This window comes from Scomber scombrus, chromosome 14 (genome assembly GCF_963691925.1).
Source record: "Scomber scombrus chromosome 14, fScoSco1.1, whole genome shotgun sequence".
NCBI classification, from domain to species: Eukaryota; Metazoa; Chordata; class Actinopteri; order Scombriformes; family Scombridae; genus Scomber; species Scomber scombrus.
This window is the reverse complement of record NC_084983.1, coordinates 5277095-5297967: the sequence shown is the minus strand read 5'-3', so window position 1 is coordinate 5297967 and position 20873 is coordinate 5277095. Positions and strand designations below refer to the sequence as shown.

Sequence of the window (20873 nt, the reverse complement as noted above, 5' to 3'; positions counted from 1 at the left end):
TCTCTCCAACCATAGACTGGCTTATGTACCCTCCCCATATACATATACTGAACCCAGTTGTTGTAACTGACTAACAATTATTACAATGCACAACATATATCATTGTTACACTATGCTATTGTACAGTTTTATATTAACTCATAATTATTATGCCTATTCATATTTGTTGTATAGATATATCACAATGTACAGTGTTCATGTATGTGTGTTTATATATCCATTATGTGTATACATTTATAGATTATCATTATTCTTACTATTATTTAACATCCATTATATTCATTATGTATACATACTAATTTAGTGTATGTTTAAAGGCTGCAGACTCTATGAATATTCATTCCAAACATATTTATGACTATCTACCAGCTTAGCTATAATTGCACTATTGGTTTTTTGTATGTATTTATGCTCACTGATTATGGTAATATACTGTAAATATAATTATTTTCCTTTTTTATTATCTGCATATATGTGTATATGATAACATTTTTCTTTTTAGCTGTATCCAATGTCTATCATCTGCATTCTTCTTGTGCTGCTGTAATGCTACATAATGTAATTTTCCTCCGTGGATCAATAAAGTTTGATCTCATCTCATGAGTCAGTATTTTACTGAAAGGCCCTACAATCTTTTATGCCAGTGTGCATAGCTCAAGGGAACTGTTGTTTCAACTGTAAAGCCATCACGTGTGTGTGGGCTCCCAAACGCTAACATAATACACAGTGATATATCATTCAGCTTACAGTGTGTCTGTTTGGTTTATCCTGTGTGTGTCATGTTGTTGTATTTCATGGACATGATCCAAATGGTAATGTCAAATAAAGCCACTCAGCGATTTAATGTATGCTTAACTGACTGCTATTAGACTGCAAGCATTGCAAAAACAACAGGATCGATAATATACATTCACTGTTGTGAATTTATAAAAAAGGAAAATAATGCAAACTGCCAGTGAAAACAAATGTATTGACTGAAGGTTGTTCTGGACTGTGCTGGAATGTGTGACTCAGTAATAATTGTCCATGATCCAGATGCTTTACAAAGAGTTTGCGCCATCTCCTGGCCAAAGAACGGTAGTACAACAACCACCAAAAACTTTCCTGCACTTTCAGTTTAAGATACATGAAAGTAAAGACCCAAACGATGATCACAGGCCTCAGATTTATTTTGTTCTTGGGAAGCAAGCAAAAAAGGTTTGCTTACTTCAATATGTTTCAGACAAAACTGAAGCTATTGCTTACATTGAAAAACTGCCAACAACTACAGGCTATGAACTATTACACACTTCCTGGGTTAGAAAGCCAAATCTTAGACAATAGGCAGGCTACAAGTTCACATTCTACTGGATCTGTTTAGTCAAGGCTAAGTTTGTCAGGCCCTCTGGCCTTTCTGGCAGCCTTGATGCAGTCAACTGTGTAGACAGCTTTATTATGTATCTAAATCCCAGCAGTACACAATTACTTTGTGCATGCAGGCTCAGAATTAAGCTGTTATCAAACAACATTGCCACTATGTCTCAATACATATGCATATGAGTGTCTAACAACATTTGAGCAGTAAGACTCACAACCAACAAAACACACCAACAAGCACACTAAAAAGACTATATTAACATGAGCTATGAGCCTATATACCATCCATATAAGACAACATTGTGTAATGCTATAGTGTTTCTTGAGATGAACGTTTTGTAATCATGAACACGTCTTTTTTATTGCCAAGTTGTAATCAAAGGTGCCAAGACTGATGTCACCAGGAAACAAATCCTGACATGTCCTCAAGCTGCTCCATCAACAAAGAGGAGGGACATATGTTGACATAGTGGCAGTAAACTGTAGCGCATTTTACCCATGACACACACACACACACACACACACACACACACACACACACACACACACACACACACACACACACACACACACACACACACACACACACACACACACACACACACACACACAGACTGTGGACTTTAACCGTGAGCATTTGATGATTATGTTCACCAAATAAACCATTCCTGGAAATGACTTGTCCAGTGTAATATAGCCACTTCAATCAACATGATATAAAAAAAAATGTTCCCCTCAACTTGATGAACTTTCTGCCTCTCATATCTATCACTGTGTTATTTTTCTATGACTTGTCAACGGGGTGTTCACCCTTTTGCTCAGTTAACCATGAATCTTGTATTTCATCAATGCTGAGTGCGCGCCCACGTCCTTGTTTTCACTGAGGCTGCATCCACATGTCGCAGCACGCCTCGCGTCTCAGGAGACAAGGTCTGAGATCTTGTTCAGCTTGTTCTGTGAGCTTAAAATAAGGGGAAAGGGAAAAAAAGAGTGGGGACAAAAACAGCCCACAGCGCTCAGTATGATTTTTTATTCTCTCAGCAACCAGTCGCAGAGTGTATAACAGATGTTTTTACAAGTTTGGCTGCTGTTTCTGTTTTAAGATGACCTGCCATTTAAATTTATTTGAGGCAAAGGTGGGTTAGTGGAGTTCAGGAAAACAAGATAGTTGATTTTTTTGTTTCCATTGCTTTGCCCTATAAATATTTCAGCCTGGAAGTTGTTAAGGAACCATTTATAATATCACAGTATCAAAAACTTTGTATCACTGCAATATTTTATGGTTCATGAGGCCTCTGCTGTTTCATGACTCAGCCATCCTGAAAAGTTCAATCACAGTCAGACATACGTGCAACCAGACACCCCATCTGATACGAAGGAAGTCTTACACTCTTTGAGTCACTCACTGATCATAAATATTAGACTTATTGACAGTTAAATTTGCAGTTATTGAGGAACTAGCTTTTTAGCCGCAATATAGCCGTGAGTGCAATATCTAGCACCCAAAACTGTGGAACTTTACTAAGAGTGTTAACATACACACACAACGTCAAAAGTCATGTAGTCATGTTCTGCTGAAGTATTATACATCAAGACATCCTCAATGATTCATTTGGCTATCTCATATTGATATACTGTGTACTTATTTATTACATGCTTATGTAAGTGTAAAAGTACCTCAACAAAATGCGTTATTTGTCATTTCCAAACCAACCGTTCTTCTTGTGAAGTCAATCAAAATGTATGATATTACTTGACAGGCTTTGATTGTGCACAGGGAAACAGATGAACTTTTACCCACTATATTACACATCCCTGTGTTACCTGTTTCATGCCCTCTAAGTCCTTCTTTTGAGTTTTTGACAACCAAGCTGTTCATTGAGTAAATACTGCTGTCATGTCGAGTGTTGAATGTGAAACCTACAGGCCCAAGCTTTTTTTTTTTCCTTTATTGTTTATTATTTACTTCGATATCATGATCGCTTTACACAGCTTAACCTAACAGACCTGGCAGACATTTTTTATAGCATGTTACTTCACATCCTGTCAGTGAAAAAAAACACACACACAACTCATATCTGATGCTGTAGATAGCACCCTTTTGTGCTGCTCCTAATCATAATGGAGTCTGGGCCCCAGGCTTGCTTCTTCGACTTCTCCCAAGGCCCTATGACTAATGTGATTGTAGTGACTGACTTCATCCATCATTCATCAGGGTGGAGGTGAACAGACTGAACACTGAACTGAAGAGAACTGAACAGACCAATGACAAGGAAATGACTCATGTGCTGTATATGCTACGATTAGCAAACTTTACCTCAAAAACTGGATTAAAATGTCATAAATATGCCAAGACGACAGCCGGTCTAACAGTGTAGACACTGTCCTGTATGATTACCAATAATGAAATGTCTACCACACTGCCACAAAACAGTTTTCACCATATTTACACAAGAATCATAATTACTTTATACTTATATTCTACTACAATTCAATGAGAAATGTTCTTACTCCTCTACATATGTTTTAAAGCTATAGTCACTACACTCCTGCAAGACCTTTATAATACCCTCAACTGATTTTGGTCACCCTGCTTGACAATCAGGTATACTCTAATATCACAGTTTTAATGACTAATAGATTTTCGACTGCTCTTAGAAAGACCCACCTTACCACATAACCAAGAAGAACATACAGTATGTCCTATCTCTCTTGTTGCTTAAACTGCTGTGCACACTATTTGTGTGTAAATGAGCTCTTTTTAATCCAGAATCCCTTCAGTCATTTTATTTAATTAGGTCCCCCAGGGCTCATGGCCAGTGTGTTGAGCTAGGTGTTGTACAACTGATTTAGATAATCTTGCACCACTCCCATCTTCCTTTTATCATTCACCTACTGTACCACCTTGGATCACTGAAAGAACCTGTAGCATGAAAATGGAATGTAGGAAAACTTAGAACTAGTGACAGAAATCAGCACAAGCCTAGTTTCTTAATAAAGATGATAGACTGATTAATCAATCCTGCTTGTCCTAAAATCTCATTACTTCAAACACAGATAGTGACAGTTTTAACCTTTTTAATAGACAGATCGAGGACATTCAATCAAAGCTTCACCCTCTAATTCTGTGTCTGACTTGGCTTGTCCTCAGCTGGATACTTTCTTAAGGAAATTACTATCCAAGAATTAACACAAGCTATTTCACATATTACATGATTAAGCCCTCTGGATATAATATCTGCCAAATCCTTATTTGAAGGTTCTAGATACTGTAGCCCCATGGCTACTCTCAATCACCAACACTTCTTATTTTCTGGATGTGTTCCAGATTATTTTAAGACTGCTAGTGTTCAGCCTCTTCTCAAAAATCCTGGTTCTGATCCCTCTGACCATATCAAATATAGACTGATTTCTAAGCTTCCTTTCAAGTCAAAAATGGTCTCAAACCACTTGTTGGAAGTCTTGATCAATCACAATATTTTGGAGAAATTTCAACCAGGTTTCTGAGACAGCCTGTGTAGAGCTATCAATGATATCTTGATGAAGGCTTATGCGGGCAAATTCTCAGGATTGGTTCTGCTTGATTTGATCTGCATTTGTCATTGTGGATGATAGCATTATTATTGAAAGGTCGATAGCATGGGTTGGTTTCTCCGGGACTGCCCTCGAAAATGTGTTTTGTCTGTTGATTGCTTTACCTCCTCTCAAGCACTGGCTGTGTATGGTGTGCCGAAAGGCTCTAGACTAGTAATTTTATTACCTTGTTTTGAGCCATATTTCACAACAGCATGACATTTTGCTTCATTTCTACGCAGATGATAATCAGCTGTACTTGCAATTAAGGATTGTGTGGTGACTTTTCTCAAGCTTACTGCTTTAAAACTGAGATCCTTATTATAGGCCCTAAGCACACTTATGGCCAAGTTCTGCCTGCTCTTGGCTCTCTAGCTCAGCATGTGTTACCCACCGCTAAGAACCTTGAAGTTATTTTAGAGTGGAATCTCACTCTCGAGTCCCACGTTAAAAGGCTAGCTGAGTCATGTTTTTTCAACTTGAGAAATGTCTATAGTAGTAGATCTTTTATTTATTTTAATGATCTTTAAAGAGGTATTCATGCATTTCATAACTTCTCATCTGGATCATTTTAATGCAGTGTTTACTTTCCTTGATTATAAAATGTTATTCTTGACTTTTAAGGCCCTGTATGGTATGGCACCGATCTACCTGACTGAGCTTCTAAATCATTACTCACCAGCATGATCCTCTGATAAAGCCCTGTTAGCTTCAAGGTTGAAGATCAAGGGTGACAGGGCTTTTGCTATCAGGGCTCCAACTCTTTACTATCAGGGCTTACTGGAGTAACTTAGACCAGAAAATTCACTGTGTTCTTTTACATTTTCTCTCAAAACTTACATTTACTGTGTGACTTTTTCTTAATTATTTTAGCTGTCTGTAATTTTAACATTACTTTTAACTGTTTTATATCATTTTATTTATTGACTGTCATTTTATATTTGATTCCCCGCTTTTCTTCTTTGTCCTTGTTTATGTAACGCACTTTGTAATGTTTGTTTTGAAAAAGTGCTACATGAACAAAAGTTATTAATAATTAACTATAAATAAACTACTGAATAGTATAAAAAATAGTTCAAATTAGCTCCACCTTCACCTGCTACAACATTGAAAAGCTGCTTACACATTGATGCATCATTATATTATTAATAATATTATAACACTTACTTGTAGTACAAGTGAAGACCTGTACTCTAACTTAAGTAAGAATTCGAATGCAGGACTTTTTCCTTTTTTATCATGTCATTTTAGTACTTTAAGGATCTGACTACTTCTTCCACCACTCACTATAACTTTTATAGTGAGTTCAGTTACAGAAGGTTGCCAAAAACATCACAATACTCTTACTGTACACCGCAAGCCTAACCAGGCTGTCTCTCAAACACAGCAGCATTCTTGAAAGGAGATAGAATCTGAGGTTGGGCAACAACAGCACATTATCTTCCCCGTAGCTGGAGAAGGGACACAAAACAGTGTACACAAAACAGAGGCCTCAGATTACACACATTTCAACAGTCATTTTCTGGGTCTTCTCAAACACGAGCTATAAAAACAGGACAATTACAAACACCAGCCACCCTCACACAGTTTCTCGGGTTACGAAGAGCCGAGCCCTTGAGGCGTCAGAGATGGCATGTTGGTTTTAGTGAGTGATGAAAAGTTAAAGTGGTGGTCTGAAGAATTAGCCAACAGGCTGGAATTGCAGGTAGAACATCAATGCCCCTTCCCACTCATCCATCATCTTGCAGCCTGTGATCCCCCTCGGGGGCAGTTCCCATGGTCTCTGCCAACCTGAGCATGCTCTGTGGGGTCTGGAGCTGAGACAGAATAATAATAATAACGCTACAGATGAGGCTGCAGATGCAGACATGTCAGCTCCGCCTAACATCTGGGCTGATAATTCCTACACACATGCAGGTGCAGCAGTGGAAAGAACTCCCTCTGAGTCACGCTGACAGATCCTGAAAAAAAGGCACTTTCTCTCCCGCAGTAACAAGAGCTGTTGAAAAAAAAGGTTAAAAAAGATACTTCACCTTAATTTGGATAACCAGCATGACTTGTGGTATAACATAAGAAGAAAAAAAGGCACATTGGTTCAGGTTCAGCAATCTTGTTTTTCAGTCTTAAATTTAAATCCTAAAATATCTTGAAGCTGTCAAACATTTTTTTCTCATATTCAGTGATCAAAATTTAAAAATAGTAAGCTGTCAGTAATGGTGGAACAAAAACATTATTTCTCATCTCATTTTTTGTATACTTTTTGAGAAAATACCCATATTTTTCTACAGTAATAGAAGTAACATTCTGAACAGTCTTTTGTAAACTGTGTACATTATGAGATGTGAGCTTTAAAAGGTGTGTAAACATAATGTGGGTGATATTTATGCTTATGTCTCACTGCATATATATATATAAATGCATATTTGGGGCCTTTAAGCATTCGTTATCATTGTAATAATATGAAACTGACACACTGTAACATTTTATTTTTCAGAGGTAAATCTTTGCAATAGCTTGAACTTTCTTGCTTTCCACCCAGTTCATTACCTGTATGACTTCAACATACAACATTTCAGATAAATGTGTCATAAATGTGAAAAAAGCAACAAGCAAAATGAAATGTTTTGAAAATGTTTTAATGGATGATGTAGCACTGATATGTAACAGGTACAGAACACTGAAAGTCAACGTTTTTTATAATAATGCAATGGCTCTGATGATTTACAGCATTCACCTAATAAAGCCTGTGACTGAGGTTTGTGTTCTATTAAATATAACTTACAGGCATACCAGCTGCAGTGCAGCATATTCAAAAGGTCTCCAAAGGTCACGTGCTTCCTAATTACATTTCAATATACAAAATGTGCTTGTTAAGTAAAAAAAACTGTGCTTGTTAAGTAAAAAAGTAAACAAACGTCTACATGTTAAAACAACAGAGGGTATTGTACTCTATTTATACTTAGTATTTACAGTATACATATTTACATCAAAGCTTTTCCAACCATTATAAAATACCTACAGTGCTAAAGGGGTTTTGAAGTTTAAAAAAACTTGTCCAAAAAAGTTTGGAATGACCATCCCCTCCCCAACTCTGAGGCACCAATGGAGAATAAGAAATTGAACAGTTCTGTACAGTTTTGGCAGTTTTACTGCTCATGTTAGCATGGTGCTGAAGCACACTGCGAGCTGGCAGACTGCGGACTGTCTTTGTTGTGCTCCGTCAGTTTGAGAATGACAACTTTCCTCTGAAGCCGTTTAGTCTCCGGTGGTGCAGGTTCTTGTTGCTGTTCATCCTCTGGTTGCACTGAGGTCTCGGTAACTAAGTCCTGGCATTCCTGTGGCAGCAGCATAGTGATGATGTTTGAGTATCCACCCTGTACTGCCAGGTGTAATGGGCTGAGCCCTTGCTCATCTGACAGACTGCCACTGTCTGGACAGTGAAGGAGCAACTCTTTCAGGACTTCACAGTGTCCACTCTCTGCTGCTAGGTGGCAGGGAGTGCGTAGCGCCTGGTTGGATTTGTTGGGGTCTGCCCCTTCTTCTATCAACATCTTGACTGTGGCCAGGTTGCCTCGCTGGGAGGCTAGGTGGAGAGGAGTGAGTCCTTGAGCGTTTTGGGCGTGGATATCCGCACGGTGTTTGATCAAGAGTCGAGAGGTACTGGTGTGACCTGTCTCTGCTGCCACGTGTAGCGGTGTGTTCAACCCAGCAGACGTCAAGTGAACATCCGCTCCGAGTTCAATCAGGATCCGAGCCACTCTGTACTGCCCCCTCTGGGATGCCAGATGCAGCGGTGTGCGGCCGTCTGTCGTCTGCCCGTTTACGTCAGCACCTGCCTGCTTGATCAGCAGCTTCACGATGCCCAGATGCCCTTGCCAGGCAGCAAAGTGGAGCGCCGTCCAGTTGTCCTTGCCCTTGATTCGAACCTCAGCACCACGGCTCAGCAGCACCCGGATAACGTTCTCCTGGCCGTGCTGGCAGGCCACATGAGCCGGCGTGCGTCCCTGGCCATCGGTCTCGTTGATGGCCGCCCCTCTATCCAGCAGCAGACGTGTGATGGCCTCATCTCCGTTCTGTGCAGCCCAGTGTAAGGCTGTGTACTGGTCCTCATCCTTGGCATTGACGTAGGTGCTGCGCCGACCAAGCAGAAGTTCTGCCAGCGGCTTCAGGTGCTTCTCTGTGGCCAGGTGGAGGGGTGTGGAGCCACGGGCATTGGCAAGGTTGGGATTGGCGTTGTTCAGGAGGAGGAACTTAACAGCTTCCTCATTGGCCATGGTGATGGCGTGATGGAGTAGACTACCTCCTCCATCGAGTAGAAGATCTACATCCTGAGGTTGGAGGATCTTCATCAGCTTAGCAGTGTCCTTGGTCCTGATGGCCTCACATAGCTTCCGTTTTTGGACCTCCGCAGAATCTGGGCAGTGAGGAAGAAAAGGATGAGTTTAAGGCTAAAAACTCCAAGAAACCATCTAAAAAGCTCTAGCTTGGATTGTTTCTTTCATGAGTATTTTTAAGGTTTATATGGATAATAGGTCAAGCTGCATTTCTATAACCAGCTCTTACCACATGTGTTTTCTTTCTCAAAAGAAAGTGTTATAGAATCTTGGGAGGAGAAGGCTGAATCTGCAGAGGAGATGCCAGACAGTCTCTTGCAAGTGTTCTCTTTGCTGTGGCAGCTATCCTCCTTCACTCGGTCAAAGCTCCTCGAGATCCCAGAATCCACCTGGCTCAGCAGCTCTGACAGGCTGTAATCTTTTTCTGGCAACATGGCCGACTTTGGACGCACCGGCTTGTTGTCTTTAACCTGTAAAAAGTCAGATAAGCACATTTGAACTAGCCGTTCTTTCACACGCTGAACATTCCATTCCATTAACAGGTAAATAGCAGCAGCTCTTAATCAAAGCCACTTATGGTACAATAAGTAATGAATGTTGACACTGTGAGAAGTTGGCGAACTTCAATTTGATCCGGTCGAAATCACTTCAGCGCCAACGGAAGTTCAAAACTGCTTATCTCCTCTCTTACAGGCTGATATCATTCAGTAACAGCTGTCACTTCTCATGATCTGCATAATCTGTAGTCACGTACACAACAGTAAACACCATGGAAATGACCCAGCGCACAGGTTGAACAATCCCATCAGTCAACATTCCTCTTTGGTGATGTAATTGTTGTTCAGGATCAAACATTTACTCAACATATGACTTACAAAGTCATAATCATGTCTGGAGGACCTTTGAGATAAGCCTTTCCTTGTCTGGGCTCATAGTTATACATTAATGGAAAATTCCTGAAGTCAAAAACATTTCTTGAAAATCTAGATGGATTTTTAAAGACTCTCATTACTCATTTGTTAATACAGATACATGGCTACCTTATAAAAATATCATAGCTCTCTACTTGGTTTCTAAGATAGAACAATAAAGGAAACACAAGGCTTTTTGGTGTTGTACCTGGTCAGCCGTGAGAGGGTCACAGTGCGAGGGCTCTGGCTCTGATGTAGATGGGGTTGGAGTCTTGGGTTCCTCTTGAGGTTTGGAGCACAGTTCTTCAGCTTCAGAAGTGATTTCTGTAAGGACAACAGCTCTGGGTCAGGTTTCAGTAATAGCGGAGATGGGATTAGGGACTACAAAAAGGATAATCAGCACTATAACTGGGAGACAAAGACATCAATTTAACAGACCGCTGCACTTCAAGTGTGTGCATCTAGTTAAAAGACTAGGATTTAATTAATGTTTTCATGATAGAAAAGGAGGTGATGTCATTTATTTGAGACTGAATAGAGAGGCTGGCTTACCCTGGAAGCTGGGTCTGGCATCAGGGTTTGTGGCCCAGCAGCGTTGCATGAGGCTCAGGAACCCCGTACAGGCTGACGGGCGACAACGTGACACTGACCCCAAGTCTGGACGCACCCCTTTCACCACCTTCACCATGATCTGCAGGATATTATTCTCTCCTGGGAAAAAAAAAAAATCATATCCTTTAGTTTCATCACCAGTTTTAGTCATGATGTAATAATGGAATACTACGATTTACGACAACATAAACTAAAGATGGGAGGCGCCAGTGCAAATATAGATAGTTATGTGCCGTTTATCTTCATCTTCCTGTGTGTTAAGATAAGCGAGTTTGTGCTGTAATTTCCCATGGGAGCAAGACAAGAAAAACTTGCACACTTCCTGATCTGGCCTTTTTCTATCGGACTGAGGGATCAGACAAGTTAATGATTCAGAACAAACATGTAGAGGCTTTAATCACAGGTACTTCACCTCCTATTGTAGCCATAATACCCTTCACAGACGAAGGAGGAAGATGGGAAGGGATGGTAGCGAGGCTATTCCTCACTTGTTAATTATGTCTGGATCAACACTGGCAGTGCCGATGCCAACTTGGCAACCCTCATTTAGACACTGGTCCTCAAGAGAAGCTGAATTACTTGAAGTGAACTGCTACCTGATACGCCTGGGAAAAAATACAGTCTTGCCAGTCGGGCCCTGTCTACCCGCCTGTTCTGGAATTCACCAAGTAAACACATACAGTACAGCAGCTGTACACACACACACACACACACACACACACACACACCTTAAGAGGAGTTCCCTGAAGTCTTCACCTGAGGTTATTTACTGGAAATAATTAAAGCTCATTTCTCCCAGGAGAATCTAGAAGCGTGAGGAGGATATAAATAAAAATAGTCACGCTAAATTTGAATTATGAGATCGTAGTCAAATGTGTGTTTATTAAGTAGAAGAATAGTTATACTGGCTCGTCATTATGAGTCAGAATGGGCTGGGAGTTGCTTGAAACGTGTTGCTTAAAATATTTATTTTTTTGTTAAACCAGATTTTGTGGAACAATGACGTGATGGGATCATCTCAGCACAATGCTCAAAGTTACTAAATCATATTAAATGATCATAATTTGGACATAGGCTAAGTACTTCTTGTTTTGTCACTCAGTTTTTAGACGTTCCTGACACGATAAGCTTTCATTTAAAAAAAAGCTTTCTCAGAAGCCTAAAAGATTTTTTTATTTTTTATTTTTTTACATATTTTCTTTAGAAGTCTCACCTTGGTAGGGTTTCTTCTGTGTGAGAATGCCCCAGATGACGATGGAGAAACTGGAATAGAGGAAGAACGAAAATGAAAGATGTCAGTTCAAGGAAAATATTTTTAACATGATGCTTCTGTCAAGAAACTGTGGAAAAACTTGTTTTAAATACACTATATATCACACCAAATCTATTGTATATATTTGTATGAATTACAGTGACTGATATGATCTTAACTGAACATATAAAAGTAGGGAAAAGTCAAAAAGACAACCAACAAAAATCTAAATTCACAGAAAAATGAGCTAAAAATCCAACCTGTATACGTCATGCTTGGTGTTCGACACTCTGTCCTTCTCAATGATGCTCTCAGGAGGCAGATAGGCAATGGTGCCGCAGAAACCGTCCCTACTGATGTCATCAGCCCGTGACAGGCCGTTCCACCGGGCCAGACCAAAATCTGATATCTGAGACAGAGAGAGAGATCAGATAAGAACCTCAAACATAGAAAGCCCACTGCCTTTCTCAGCATAAGTCAAGACAAATGATGACTAACTTTGCCCACTGAGTGTGACAGGCAAGCTAAGCTCTTATTATGTGCACTCAGTGGTATGATGAGGGCAACCCGGCCATGTCCCAGCCTGTAGCAGAGGAGAGGCCCTTCACGTTTGCGCACCCACACATATACGCACGCACACACAAACACACACAGGGAAATTTAATAGGAGCTGAATTAATCTTGTCAGGACAAGCCCGGTGAGGTGTTTACATCCAGGTATTAGAGTCAAGAATTGATGGTTCCCACCCACTGCTCTCATTACAGTTGAGCTGTTTAGAGGTTGGACGGAGGCTGAGAGACACCTGTCTGCCCAGAGCGTGTGTAGGGCTGTCATTTCAATAATGAATAAGAATACTAAACCAGCTCACGGCTGAAATTCCTTTTAAAAAGTTAAAACTGTGACTTTTAATCAGCTTTAAAGCAAAGAGGGTTGTAGTTTGACTTAAGCTCTAATCTGCCCTCCAGGGACAAAAACATTATAAATGATTACACTTAATTTGAGTTCTATAAATATATGATTCCATTGTGATGATTAATGATGAGTTTTAATACTTATTTGTTATTTTACATATCCTAACTATCATAGAAAAACTTCAGATTCTTGTTCTAATTAATCACCATTAATCATTTTAAGGGAAAACGACCAAAGATGTATCTTGGCCCTTTTAAATCCAACTACAACAATTCTAACCACATTTAATGGTCTGCATTTTAACATCACTTTTATCCATCACTAACTATAATATTTAAAAAAAAAAAGCAACAGAAAGGTATTAAACATGCATCTTTATAATAAACTATCTACCTTGACATGATAGTGAGCGTCCAGCAGGATGTTGGCTGGCTTCAGGTCCAGGTGGAGCAGTGGTGGGTTCATGCAGTGTAGGAAGTTCATGCCCACGGCGGTCTCGTGGATGATGCGGAAGCGCAGCTCCCAGGGCAGCGGCTCTGTGGCCAGCAGGGTCTCCAGGGAGCCGGTCTCCATGTACTCCATGACAAGGCCCTGTGGGTCTTCACAGATCCCATAAACAGGCAGGATGTATCTGAACTTTGCCGCCTCCATCTTCTTAGCCTCCTCCAGCAGCTCTGAACGCTCCCTGCGATTAGGAAATATGCGATTAAATTACATTTATGTTACATTGCAGCGATGTGACATTTGTATTGGCTCCAGTGAGTCAGGCTCTTCCTTTGGAGTGAAGTACAAACAGACTGCAGATGAAATGAGATGAAAGATTGTTTTCAAGGTCATCATTTTGTTAATTAAACGTTCCACGTCTTGGCTCTCAGTTATTTACCAAGTCTGACTTCTCATAAATCATTAACCTAATGACTCTGAGGCCACGCTCTGCTCATTGAACTGTAATATTTGACATAACTTCTGTTCCAATCCAAATTCCAGCTCAGCACACATCACCCTTACTCATCTCTCAGATATGCAAAATGTATGGTTAGCAGTAACCTCAGAGGCTGTGAGAGTGTAGAAGTCTATAATTCATTTATGATTGTTCATCCAAATATGTGGATTGAGCTCTGAACTGTCCAGTGGCTCTCTTAAGACCTTGAGGACATTCCAGCTCCGCGTGGATTGCATCAGTTGACTGCAGGAGGCTTAAACAGAGCTCTTGTTCTCTATTGCTCAACCTTTGCGTTGCTTTATCAGTCCGCTGGCCCCGCTGACATACCTCAAACACAACAGTGACCTCAGTGCATATCTTAAGCAAAGGTTGCTTTTAAAAATCCAACCTCTTAATGAGGACAGATGAGAGCAATATAAATCTAAAAAGGGTGCCTTCATGGGAATGTGCTTCAAAGGCAAGAATTAAGTGAGCTGCACTGATATTTTTGTTTTTCCACCATCAATAAAATGAAATGCGGAGACTCCTACGACTCCTTGGAGTGTATAATGTGCGGGGTGTATCAGGTTACTAAGTGAGTAGTGTTCTATAGGAGGGAGCCCTGCTATAATTGTCCTTTATAGTCAGCACAAGCCAATGAGGCACAAGCCATGAAATCTTACAGGCAAGGAAAGGCAAGCACTCATTTGCTGAATCCTTCATCTAATCTGAAATGCTCCTCAGTAGCTCCTCAGAACAAAAACAATGTCCCTGCTTTAACAGAGAGAGCCTGGTAGGACCGGTTTTACAGCTTCTTTTATTGTGTGTGCAGCACAGCGGCAGTGGCAGCCTGCAACCCAGGTAGACAAAGGTGGCTTTGAGTACCTGCGCTGGGTGTTATGTGCGGGTCAATGAAGGCTTCAGTCAAATGAGTGTTTGTGCACTTTGCAGATGTTTGGGAATGATAACATCAGTGGTTCAGGTTCAGCGGATGCTTTGAGTTGCAACACAGGTTGAAGGAGGGGGGATGTCAAGTCCTCTTTTATAAGCAATGCTGAAATCTCAACTTCCTGTTTGTCATTTACCTGTTTGAAATGCTTCGGTGTCTATGACCGGATAAGAGATCGGAATCTGCTGTCAGTCAACATCCCTCCCTTGCCCAGTAAAAGGGTTAGGGTGATCAGTTTTAGCAGTATATTATTTAAAAGACGACAAATGCAACTCTGCAGTTACTTAATGCTAACTTCAAATCATTTCAGATATCCAGCAATTTATTATTTGAGCAAGTCTTATTTGTCAATCATTAAAAAATGGAAGGATATTTCGAGTTATGGTTCATAATTCGTCAGAGCTTCTTGGAGCCCACTGATGAACTCAGTGTGTGTTTTATACACAGCTGAGGAGAATGGAAACTTCCACTGACAGGCGGGTTGCTGAAGGGGTCGACCTTCAATTTTGGCTTACATACAGTAGAACTTGACACTTATCACCTACACACACACACACACACACACGCACACAACAACAACAGACACACTCACACACACACTAAAATACAAAATGTGAGATCCATGTAGAGCAAAGCAACAATAAGATACAAAGTCAAAGAAAGTGTTATAGGAGTTGGGTAATCTCCAGCAGTGCCTGGGGGAAAAGACCACCTTAATACCCACATTGAAATGTTTACTCATTGAAATGAGCCCCTCCCTGAGGCCCCTGTGCGATAACGTCATTGTTGATTGGGAAAATCAGCGCTGAACCTTTCATGTTTGGGTCTGGTTAGAATAAGTAAACAGCTACGGCCCTGAGCAATGTGTACTGTCTTCTGACCTGAGGATGAATCAGCATAATGCATGTGCTCTCCTGCAACACAACTAAAGTGCATTTAAATATATAAACGTGGCCTCTTGTTTGCTGCTGAGGCACCTTAACAGCTGCACTGTGAGCCCAGACGGGCAGCAGGTGACTCACACACTCCTTGGTATTCACCTTTACAAGGACTGCGAAGCACTGAATGACTTTATTGTCAGCACAGATATAATCTATGTCTTGATCTGCCTTATATCTGGACATCAGTTGATAAAACAGTGAGACGAAAGACATATTTCAACATATGCTGCTGTAAAGAGATACAAATAGATACAAATACAAAGGCAAAGAATGATCTGAACTATGCCAGAGCTTCTACAGGAGCCTGTAAGGGTAAATTCTAGTACACTGTTTTACGTCATTTTATACACACACACACACACACATACACACACAAAGATAATAATGTCTGAGCCGCAGCAACAGCTGTAACTTACTTATCATCCACATGAAGGCAGGGAGGGCACTTGATAGCCAGCCATGTTTTCCACTGTACGTGCCGGACTTTGTATACTTGTCCAAATCCACCTGAACCTATTTTCTCCCAGCTACCAAACTCAGAGGAATCAAAGGTCTTTAACAGCCCCATATTCCCATGTGGAGAATCCGGGGAATCCATATCCTTGTTGAGAAACCCTCCAGCAGGGTAAACTCCTCTTTTATTCGTCTCCAAGGCACAATCTGGTGAAGTGATCATACACACCAACCTGGCAGCTTGTGAGCTCTTCCTTGTTTTCCCCCTGGTTTAGGTCTGTGTGGCTCCTCCTCTCTTCAGGTGAAAAAAGGGGCTGGGCCTGAAGCTGTGACATTACTTCCTGGGTTTTGAAACACAGGGAAGAGAGACGGAATATTTCACTGAGGAAACATGACAGGCCAGAAGGCAATGTGCTGCCACTTCATGCTTTTGTGCCTTTTTCTTGCCAGATGCCCTGAAGTCCCGAGCTTTATTTCTTCCATGAAAAGGAGAGAATAATCTCTGTAATGATCCTGAGTCCACGAACTCAGGAATGTGGCATTTCATAAACACCACCTTTGTTCCAATGAATCCATCTGAAGCCCTCTAGGGTAAGAAAAGGGAATATGACTTTACAATAGGTGGGTTACGTGATATCAGCCAGAAGGTTTGGGGGATATTTTCTGAAATGTTCCAGTGACAGGTCTCTGTGTTAATGACTTAAATATGAAGCTTAAACAAATATAATTCAAATCTCTTTCTCCTCTGCTTTAGAAGTGGTTCAAAAGAGGGATCATTCCACTTGGATTTGCACTTGTTCTTCATTTTTGGTGAAGTGCGTGTAATCATATCTCAAATGCACCCGATTCCTTTTCCAGTGGACCCTGAAATTTGGCTTCTGGGTAAATTCACTGATTTAAACCTCACTAACACAAATCTTATGAATTATTACCACATAAGAGACCACTAGAGAAAATGTTATATTAGTTGAGAAATGAGAATAAAACCTTTTACAAGATACACATGGCTTTTTTTATCAATTACAATCATTCCTTTTGTACCAATTTGACTTTGCTGCTGCATGTGCACATCTTCATTTTATCATGTAAATATGATGAATTAGAAAAAAGTCAAATTTCACATGAATGGTCTCATAATACCTCTCAATTGTTATGCTATTATTATTATTTATTTTTCATCTTTACTCTGTCTTGTGTTATTTTTGGTCTGCCTTGATTATATATGCCACTATTGTTATGTGCTGTGGTTTAAAGGAAAAATGTAATTAGGTTTCTGTTTATGACAGAAAACATCACTTCTTTGCTGTGCTGACAGTTTGTAGGAGTTCAACGCCTTTTATTGGATTTCATCCTCTTGTCCTACAGGTGCACTCTACTGTATTTTATATTATTTTAGTCCAGAGTCAGAAATGAATAAAAGGTCCTGGAGCTGATATACATTTAATGTTTTCCTCAAGGACACATTTTATCAACTAGAAGTCTTAAACCTGCATCCTGTGGCGGAAGACGGTAAACGATTAATTTTTCACTTATCATAAGACAAAGATAAAGGGAAGGTTAAAGCAGCCTCATCTCCAGTTGCTCTGTTTTATCGTCCGATCTTCATGTAATGAAACAAATTCGTAAAGGACACAATACTCACAATTCATAGAACACTGCACCTCGAACTGATGTCAGTTATATAAAAGGATGCATGGCTACATTAATACACTGGGAAGAATCTTTGCTGTGAGCCCCTAAATGTCAGACATCAGATGAGAAATGTCATGCTGTTAGACCAGAAACCTTGCTGGCCTTAGGCACTGTGTGAATACGATTGGGATAGGAAGGGAGCTGGTTTGGTAATTAGTTTTTTCTTTAGATCCTGTCCCATATACATTAGATATAGGCTTTTTCCCTTTAATCTACACTCAACATTGAGCTCAGGTGCCTTCTATTTCTCTTGATCATCTTTGAGATGTTTCTACACTTAGATTGGAGTCCACCTGTGGAAAAATTCAACTGATTGCACATCATTTGGAAAGGCACACACCCGTCCATATAAGGTCTCACAGCTGACGATGCATATCAGAGCGGAAGCCAAGCAATGAGGTCAAAGGAACCGCCTGCAGAGCTCACAAACAGGATTGTGTCGCGCCACAGATCTGAGAGAGGCTACAAAAATATTTCTGCTGCACTGAAAGTTGCCCAAGAGCACAGTGGCCTCCATAATCCTTAAATGGAAGTAATTTGGAACCACCAGGACTCTTCCTAGAGCTGGCCGCCCGGCCAAATTGAGCAATCAGGGGAGAATGGCCTCGGTAAGAGAGGTGACCAAAAACCTGATCCTCTGTGGCTGAGCTCCAGAGATCCTGTGAGGAGATGGCTGGGAATGTTGGCGATAATTCTTCCAGGCAGCTTCCAAAGAATGCAATATTAAGAACAATGCTATATATTTACAATAAGAGAAGAATGAATCAAGAGGGGAAACTTAAAAGACCCCATTTTGTACTCCTCAAACAATCTGACCTCCCTTCCTTGAGTAATAATTAAAAACACATAACCCTTCCACTTCTCTAACCCCCCTAGGGATCCCTTCTTTTATTACCAGGTTATGTAACAGCTCTTTTATATTTTTGCTTCTGGACCTGGGTTCCTATATTCATTTTTGATTTTACCTGCACCTTACCCTCACCTGCGCTCCAGATGTATTATTGAAACTGGAAGAACGAGCTTTAAAGACTAGATATAAATATGTCATCGGGGAGGCTGCTGAGACAATAAGCAGATGGTATTGATCCAGGAGAAGCTGGGCTTCATTTCATGCTGCTGGTTCTTGTCAATGCAGCTATGATCAGTGTGTCCCCCCCTCCCTCCCCGAGGCTGCTGCTCTGCACACACACACACACACACACACACGGAGGCATTAACACAAACAGCATCTAAAAAGGTGAAAGTGTATCCCTTTTTAGATAAGGTTCCACCCGTCGTGTAAATGCGTTCACTAGAGCCCAAACCCTTCCTGTGGGGCGGCATTAACACCTCTTGATCATTAGAATGAAAGACGAGCTTTTATTTGCGTGTTAATGAAATCAGCTCTTTTCATCTGCTTTACGGCCCTGATTAAAAAAAAAAAGACAATAGATCAGGACCGTCCACTTTCCTCTCAGTGTGAGAACAAAAACAGCTGCTTTTGTTTTAAATTCAAATGAGCTGGAGTGGTCTGAGAACTGAGAGCATCAGTGAGAATGAAGTGTCAAACTACCTCTACAATAAAGATGAGGCTAAATCCACGTTAGGAATTTGTGTCACTACTAAATCATTGCAGGAACCGATTAATGTCAGTCACGAGATGTTAAAAAAAACATATTAACTGCAATCAGACCAAGACGGTCCTACAGTAAGCCTCAGCTTGTGACAGCATGTTCACTGATGGCGGCTCAGGTATGTGTACTGACACAGTTATCTACACCTCATTTCCAGTGTATTTTATTCTCTTATTATTTAGTTTGATTAGTCAGAGTGTCTTTGAAGTGCACGTGTGGGAGTATTAAAGAGTGAAGCTGCTGAAGAGTACTAGATAAAGAATGTGATGGTTTGTGTATGAATGTTCAAATTAATGTAGTACTTCACAATATACTGAATAACTGAATGAAAAGGGAAACATACCTTTATACATTTTGAATAACCACTGTTTTTAAATCCTGAATACTATTTATATTTTACCTGGCGTGTGCTCGGCTTTATCGCCCCCTACTGGAATTTTCAGATTAAAGCATTCAGCACTGTGATGAGACTTGAGTGTTCAAACTGTGTCGAAGTTGCATATTTATGAAAAAAAAAGGAAAGAAGCTTCTTTATCAAAACAGTGCATCAAATCATCAGTTTAAACCTGCAGTCATAAGTAGTGCTACACAAAACTTTAAACAGATTTAACCACATACTTCAGTCTGTGTACTGCTCAGGATCAGTCCTGTACTGCAACATTCTCTTCAAAACAGACACCTTAGATAGAGTGGCTGATTTAACATGATGGATTAGAGGCTGTACATTTCACATAGAAAACACTGAAAAACAGATCTTTCTTCACTGATAAACAAAGGTCTTTGATACTGTTGGATGAGGCTGCAGTCTCTCCTGAACTACCGCATTGCAACTTAATGGGAGCCTCACATTGCTTAATATGACACTGTAATCCACACATCCCTACATACCAGCTGCATTACCTACACTCTATGCTTCTGTTTTTTTAGTTCAAACCAAATGACTAACCTGCTGAGTCCCTTCATAAATATTATAGATTCAAAGTTTTGTACTTCTGCATATTCTCCCACAGTAAATGAGACAACAAGAACAGATTTCTGCTTTCTCAACTAGGCTGAAAATATTGGGAGCAGAAGACTCTTTTGAAATCTGCACTCTGTACTTGAGTCAAATGTTTTTCAAACTGCATTTTTTATGTGAAGATTGTGTAAAAAATATAGCTGTGTGAGCTGAGTTGCGTTTGAAGTCAAATAAATGGGAGAAAAATGCTAAATTGCACTTGATTCTCAAAGTGCTTCCACATTTGCTCTCTTCTAAATACTGTGAGGTCAGTGCTGGGTCACAACATATCTGTCTGTTATTTAACACTGACAGCTGTGTTTGAACATACCTAACGTTACACAATAGCCTTACA

At 40.3% G+C, this 20873-nt stretch overlaps 1 protein-coding gene across 1 annotated transcript; it reads right to left on the bottom strand.

Moving 5' to 3' along the window:
- Window positions 1-7558: 7558 nt before the first annotated feature.
- ripk4 (receptor-interacting serine-threonine kinase 4) lies at window positions 7559-16456 on the bottom strand. The gene is made up of 8 exons (XM_062433699.1): window positions 16180-16456; window positions 13345-13636; window positions 12299-12447; window positions 12000-12049; window positions 10727-10885; window positions 10383-10498; window positions 9493-9733; window positions 7559-9343 (listed from the first exon to the last, which is right to left on the bottom strand). Exons 1-8 carry the CDS (start codon window positions 16437-16439, stop codon window positions 8088-8090), a joined length of 2523 nt encoding a protein of 840 aa, XP_062289683.1. The 5' UTR covers window positions 16440-16456; the 3' UTR covers window positions 7559-8087.
- Between the last annotated feature and the right edge of the window lie 4417 nt (window positions 16457-20873).

Bases quoted from the DNA above. Each gene is read 5' to 3' on its own strand.
- ripk4 (XM_062433699.1), bottom strand. From the start codon at position 16,439: ATGATCACTTCACCAGATTGTGCCTTGGAGACGAATAAAAGAGGAGTT. The intron at 13,637-16,179 runs GTAAGTTACAGC...TCCTAATCGCAG, and splicing joins TGCCTTCATGTGGATGATAA to GGAGCGTTCAGAGCTGCTGG. The intron at 12,050-12,298 runs GTTGGATTTTTA...CCTCTATTCCAG, and splicing joins ACCAAGCATGACGTATACAG to TTTCTCCATCGTCATCTGGG.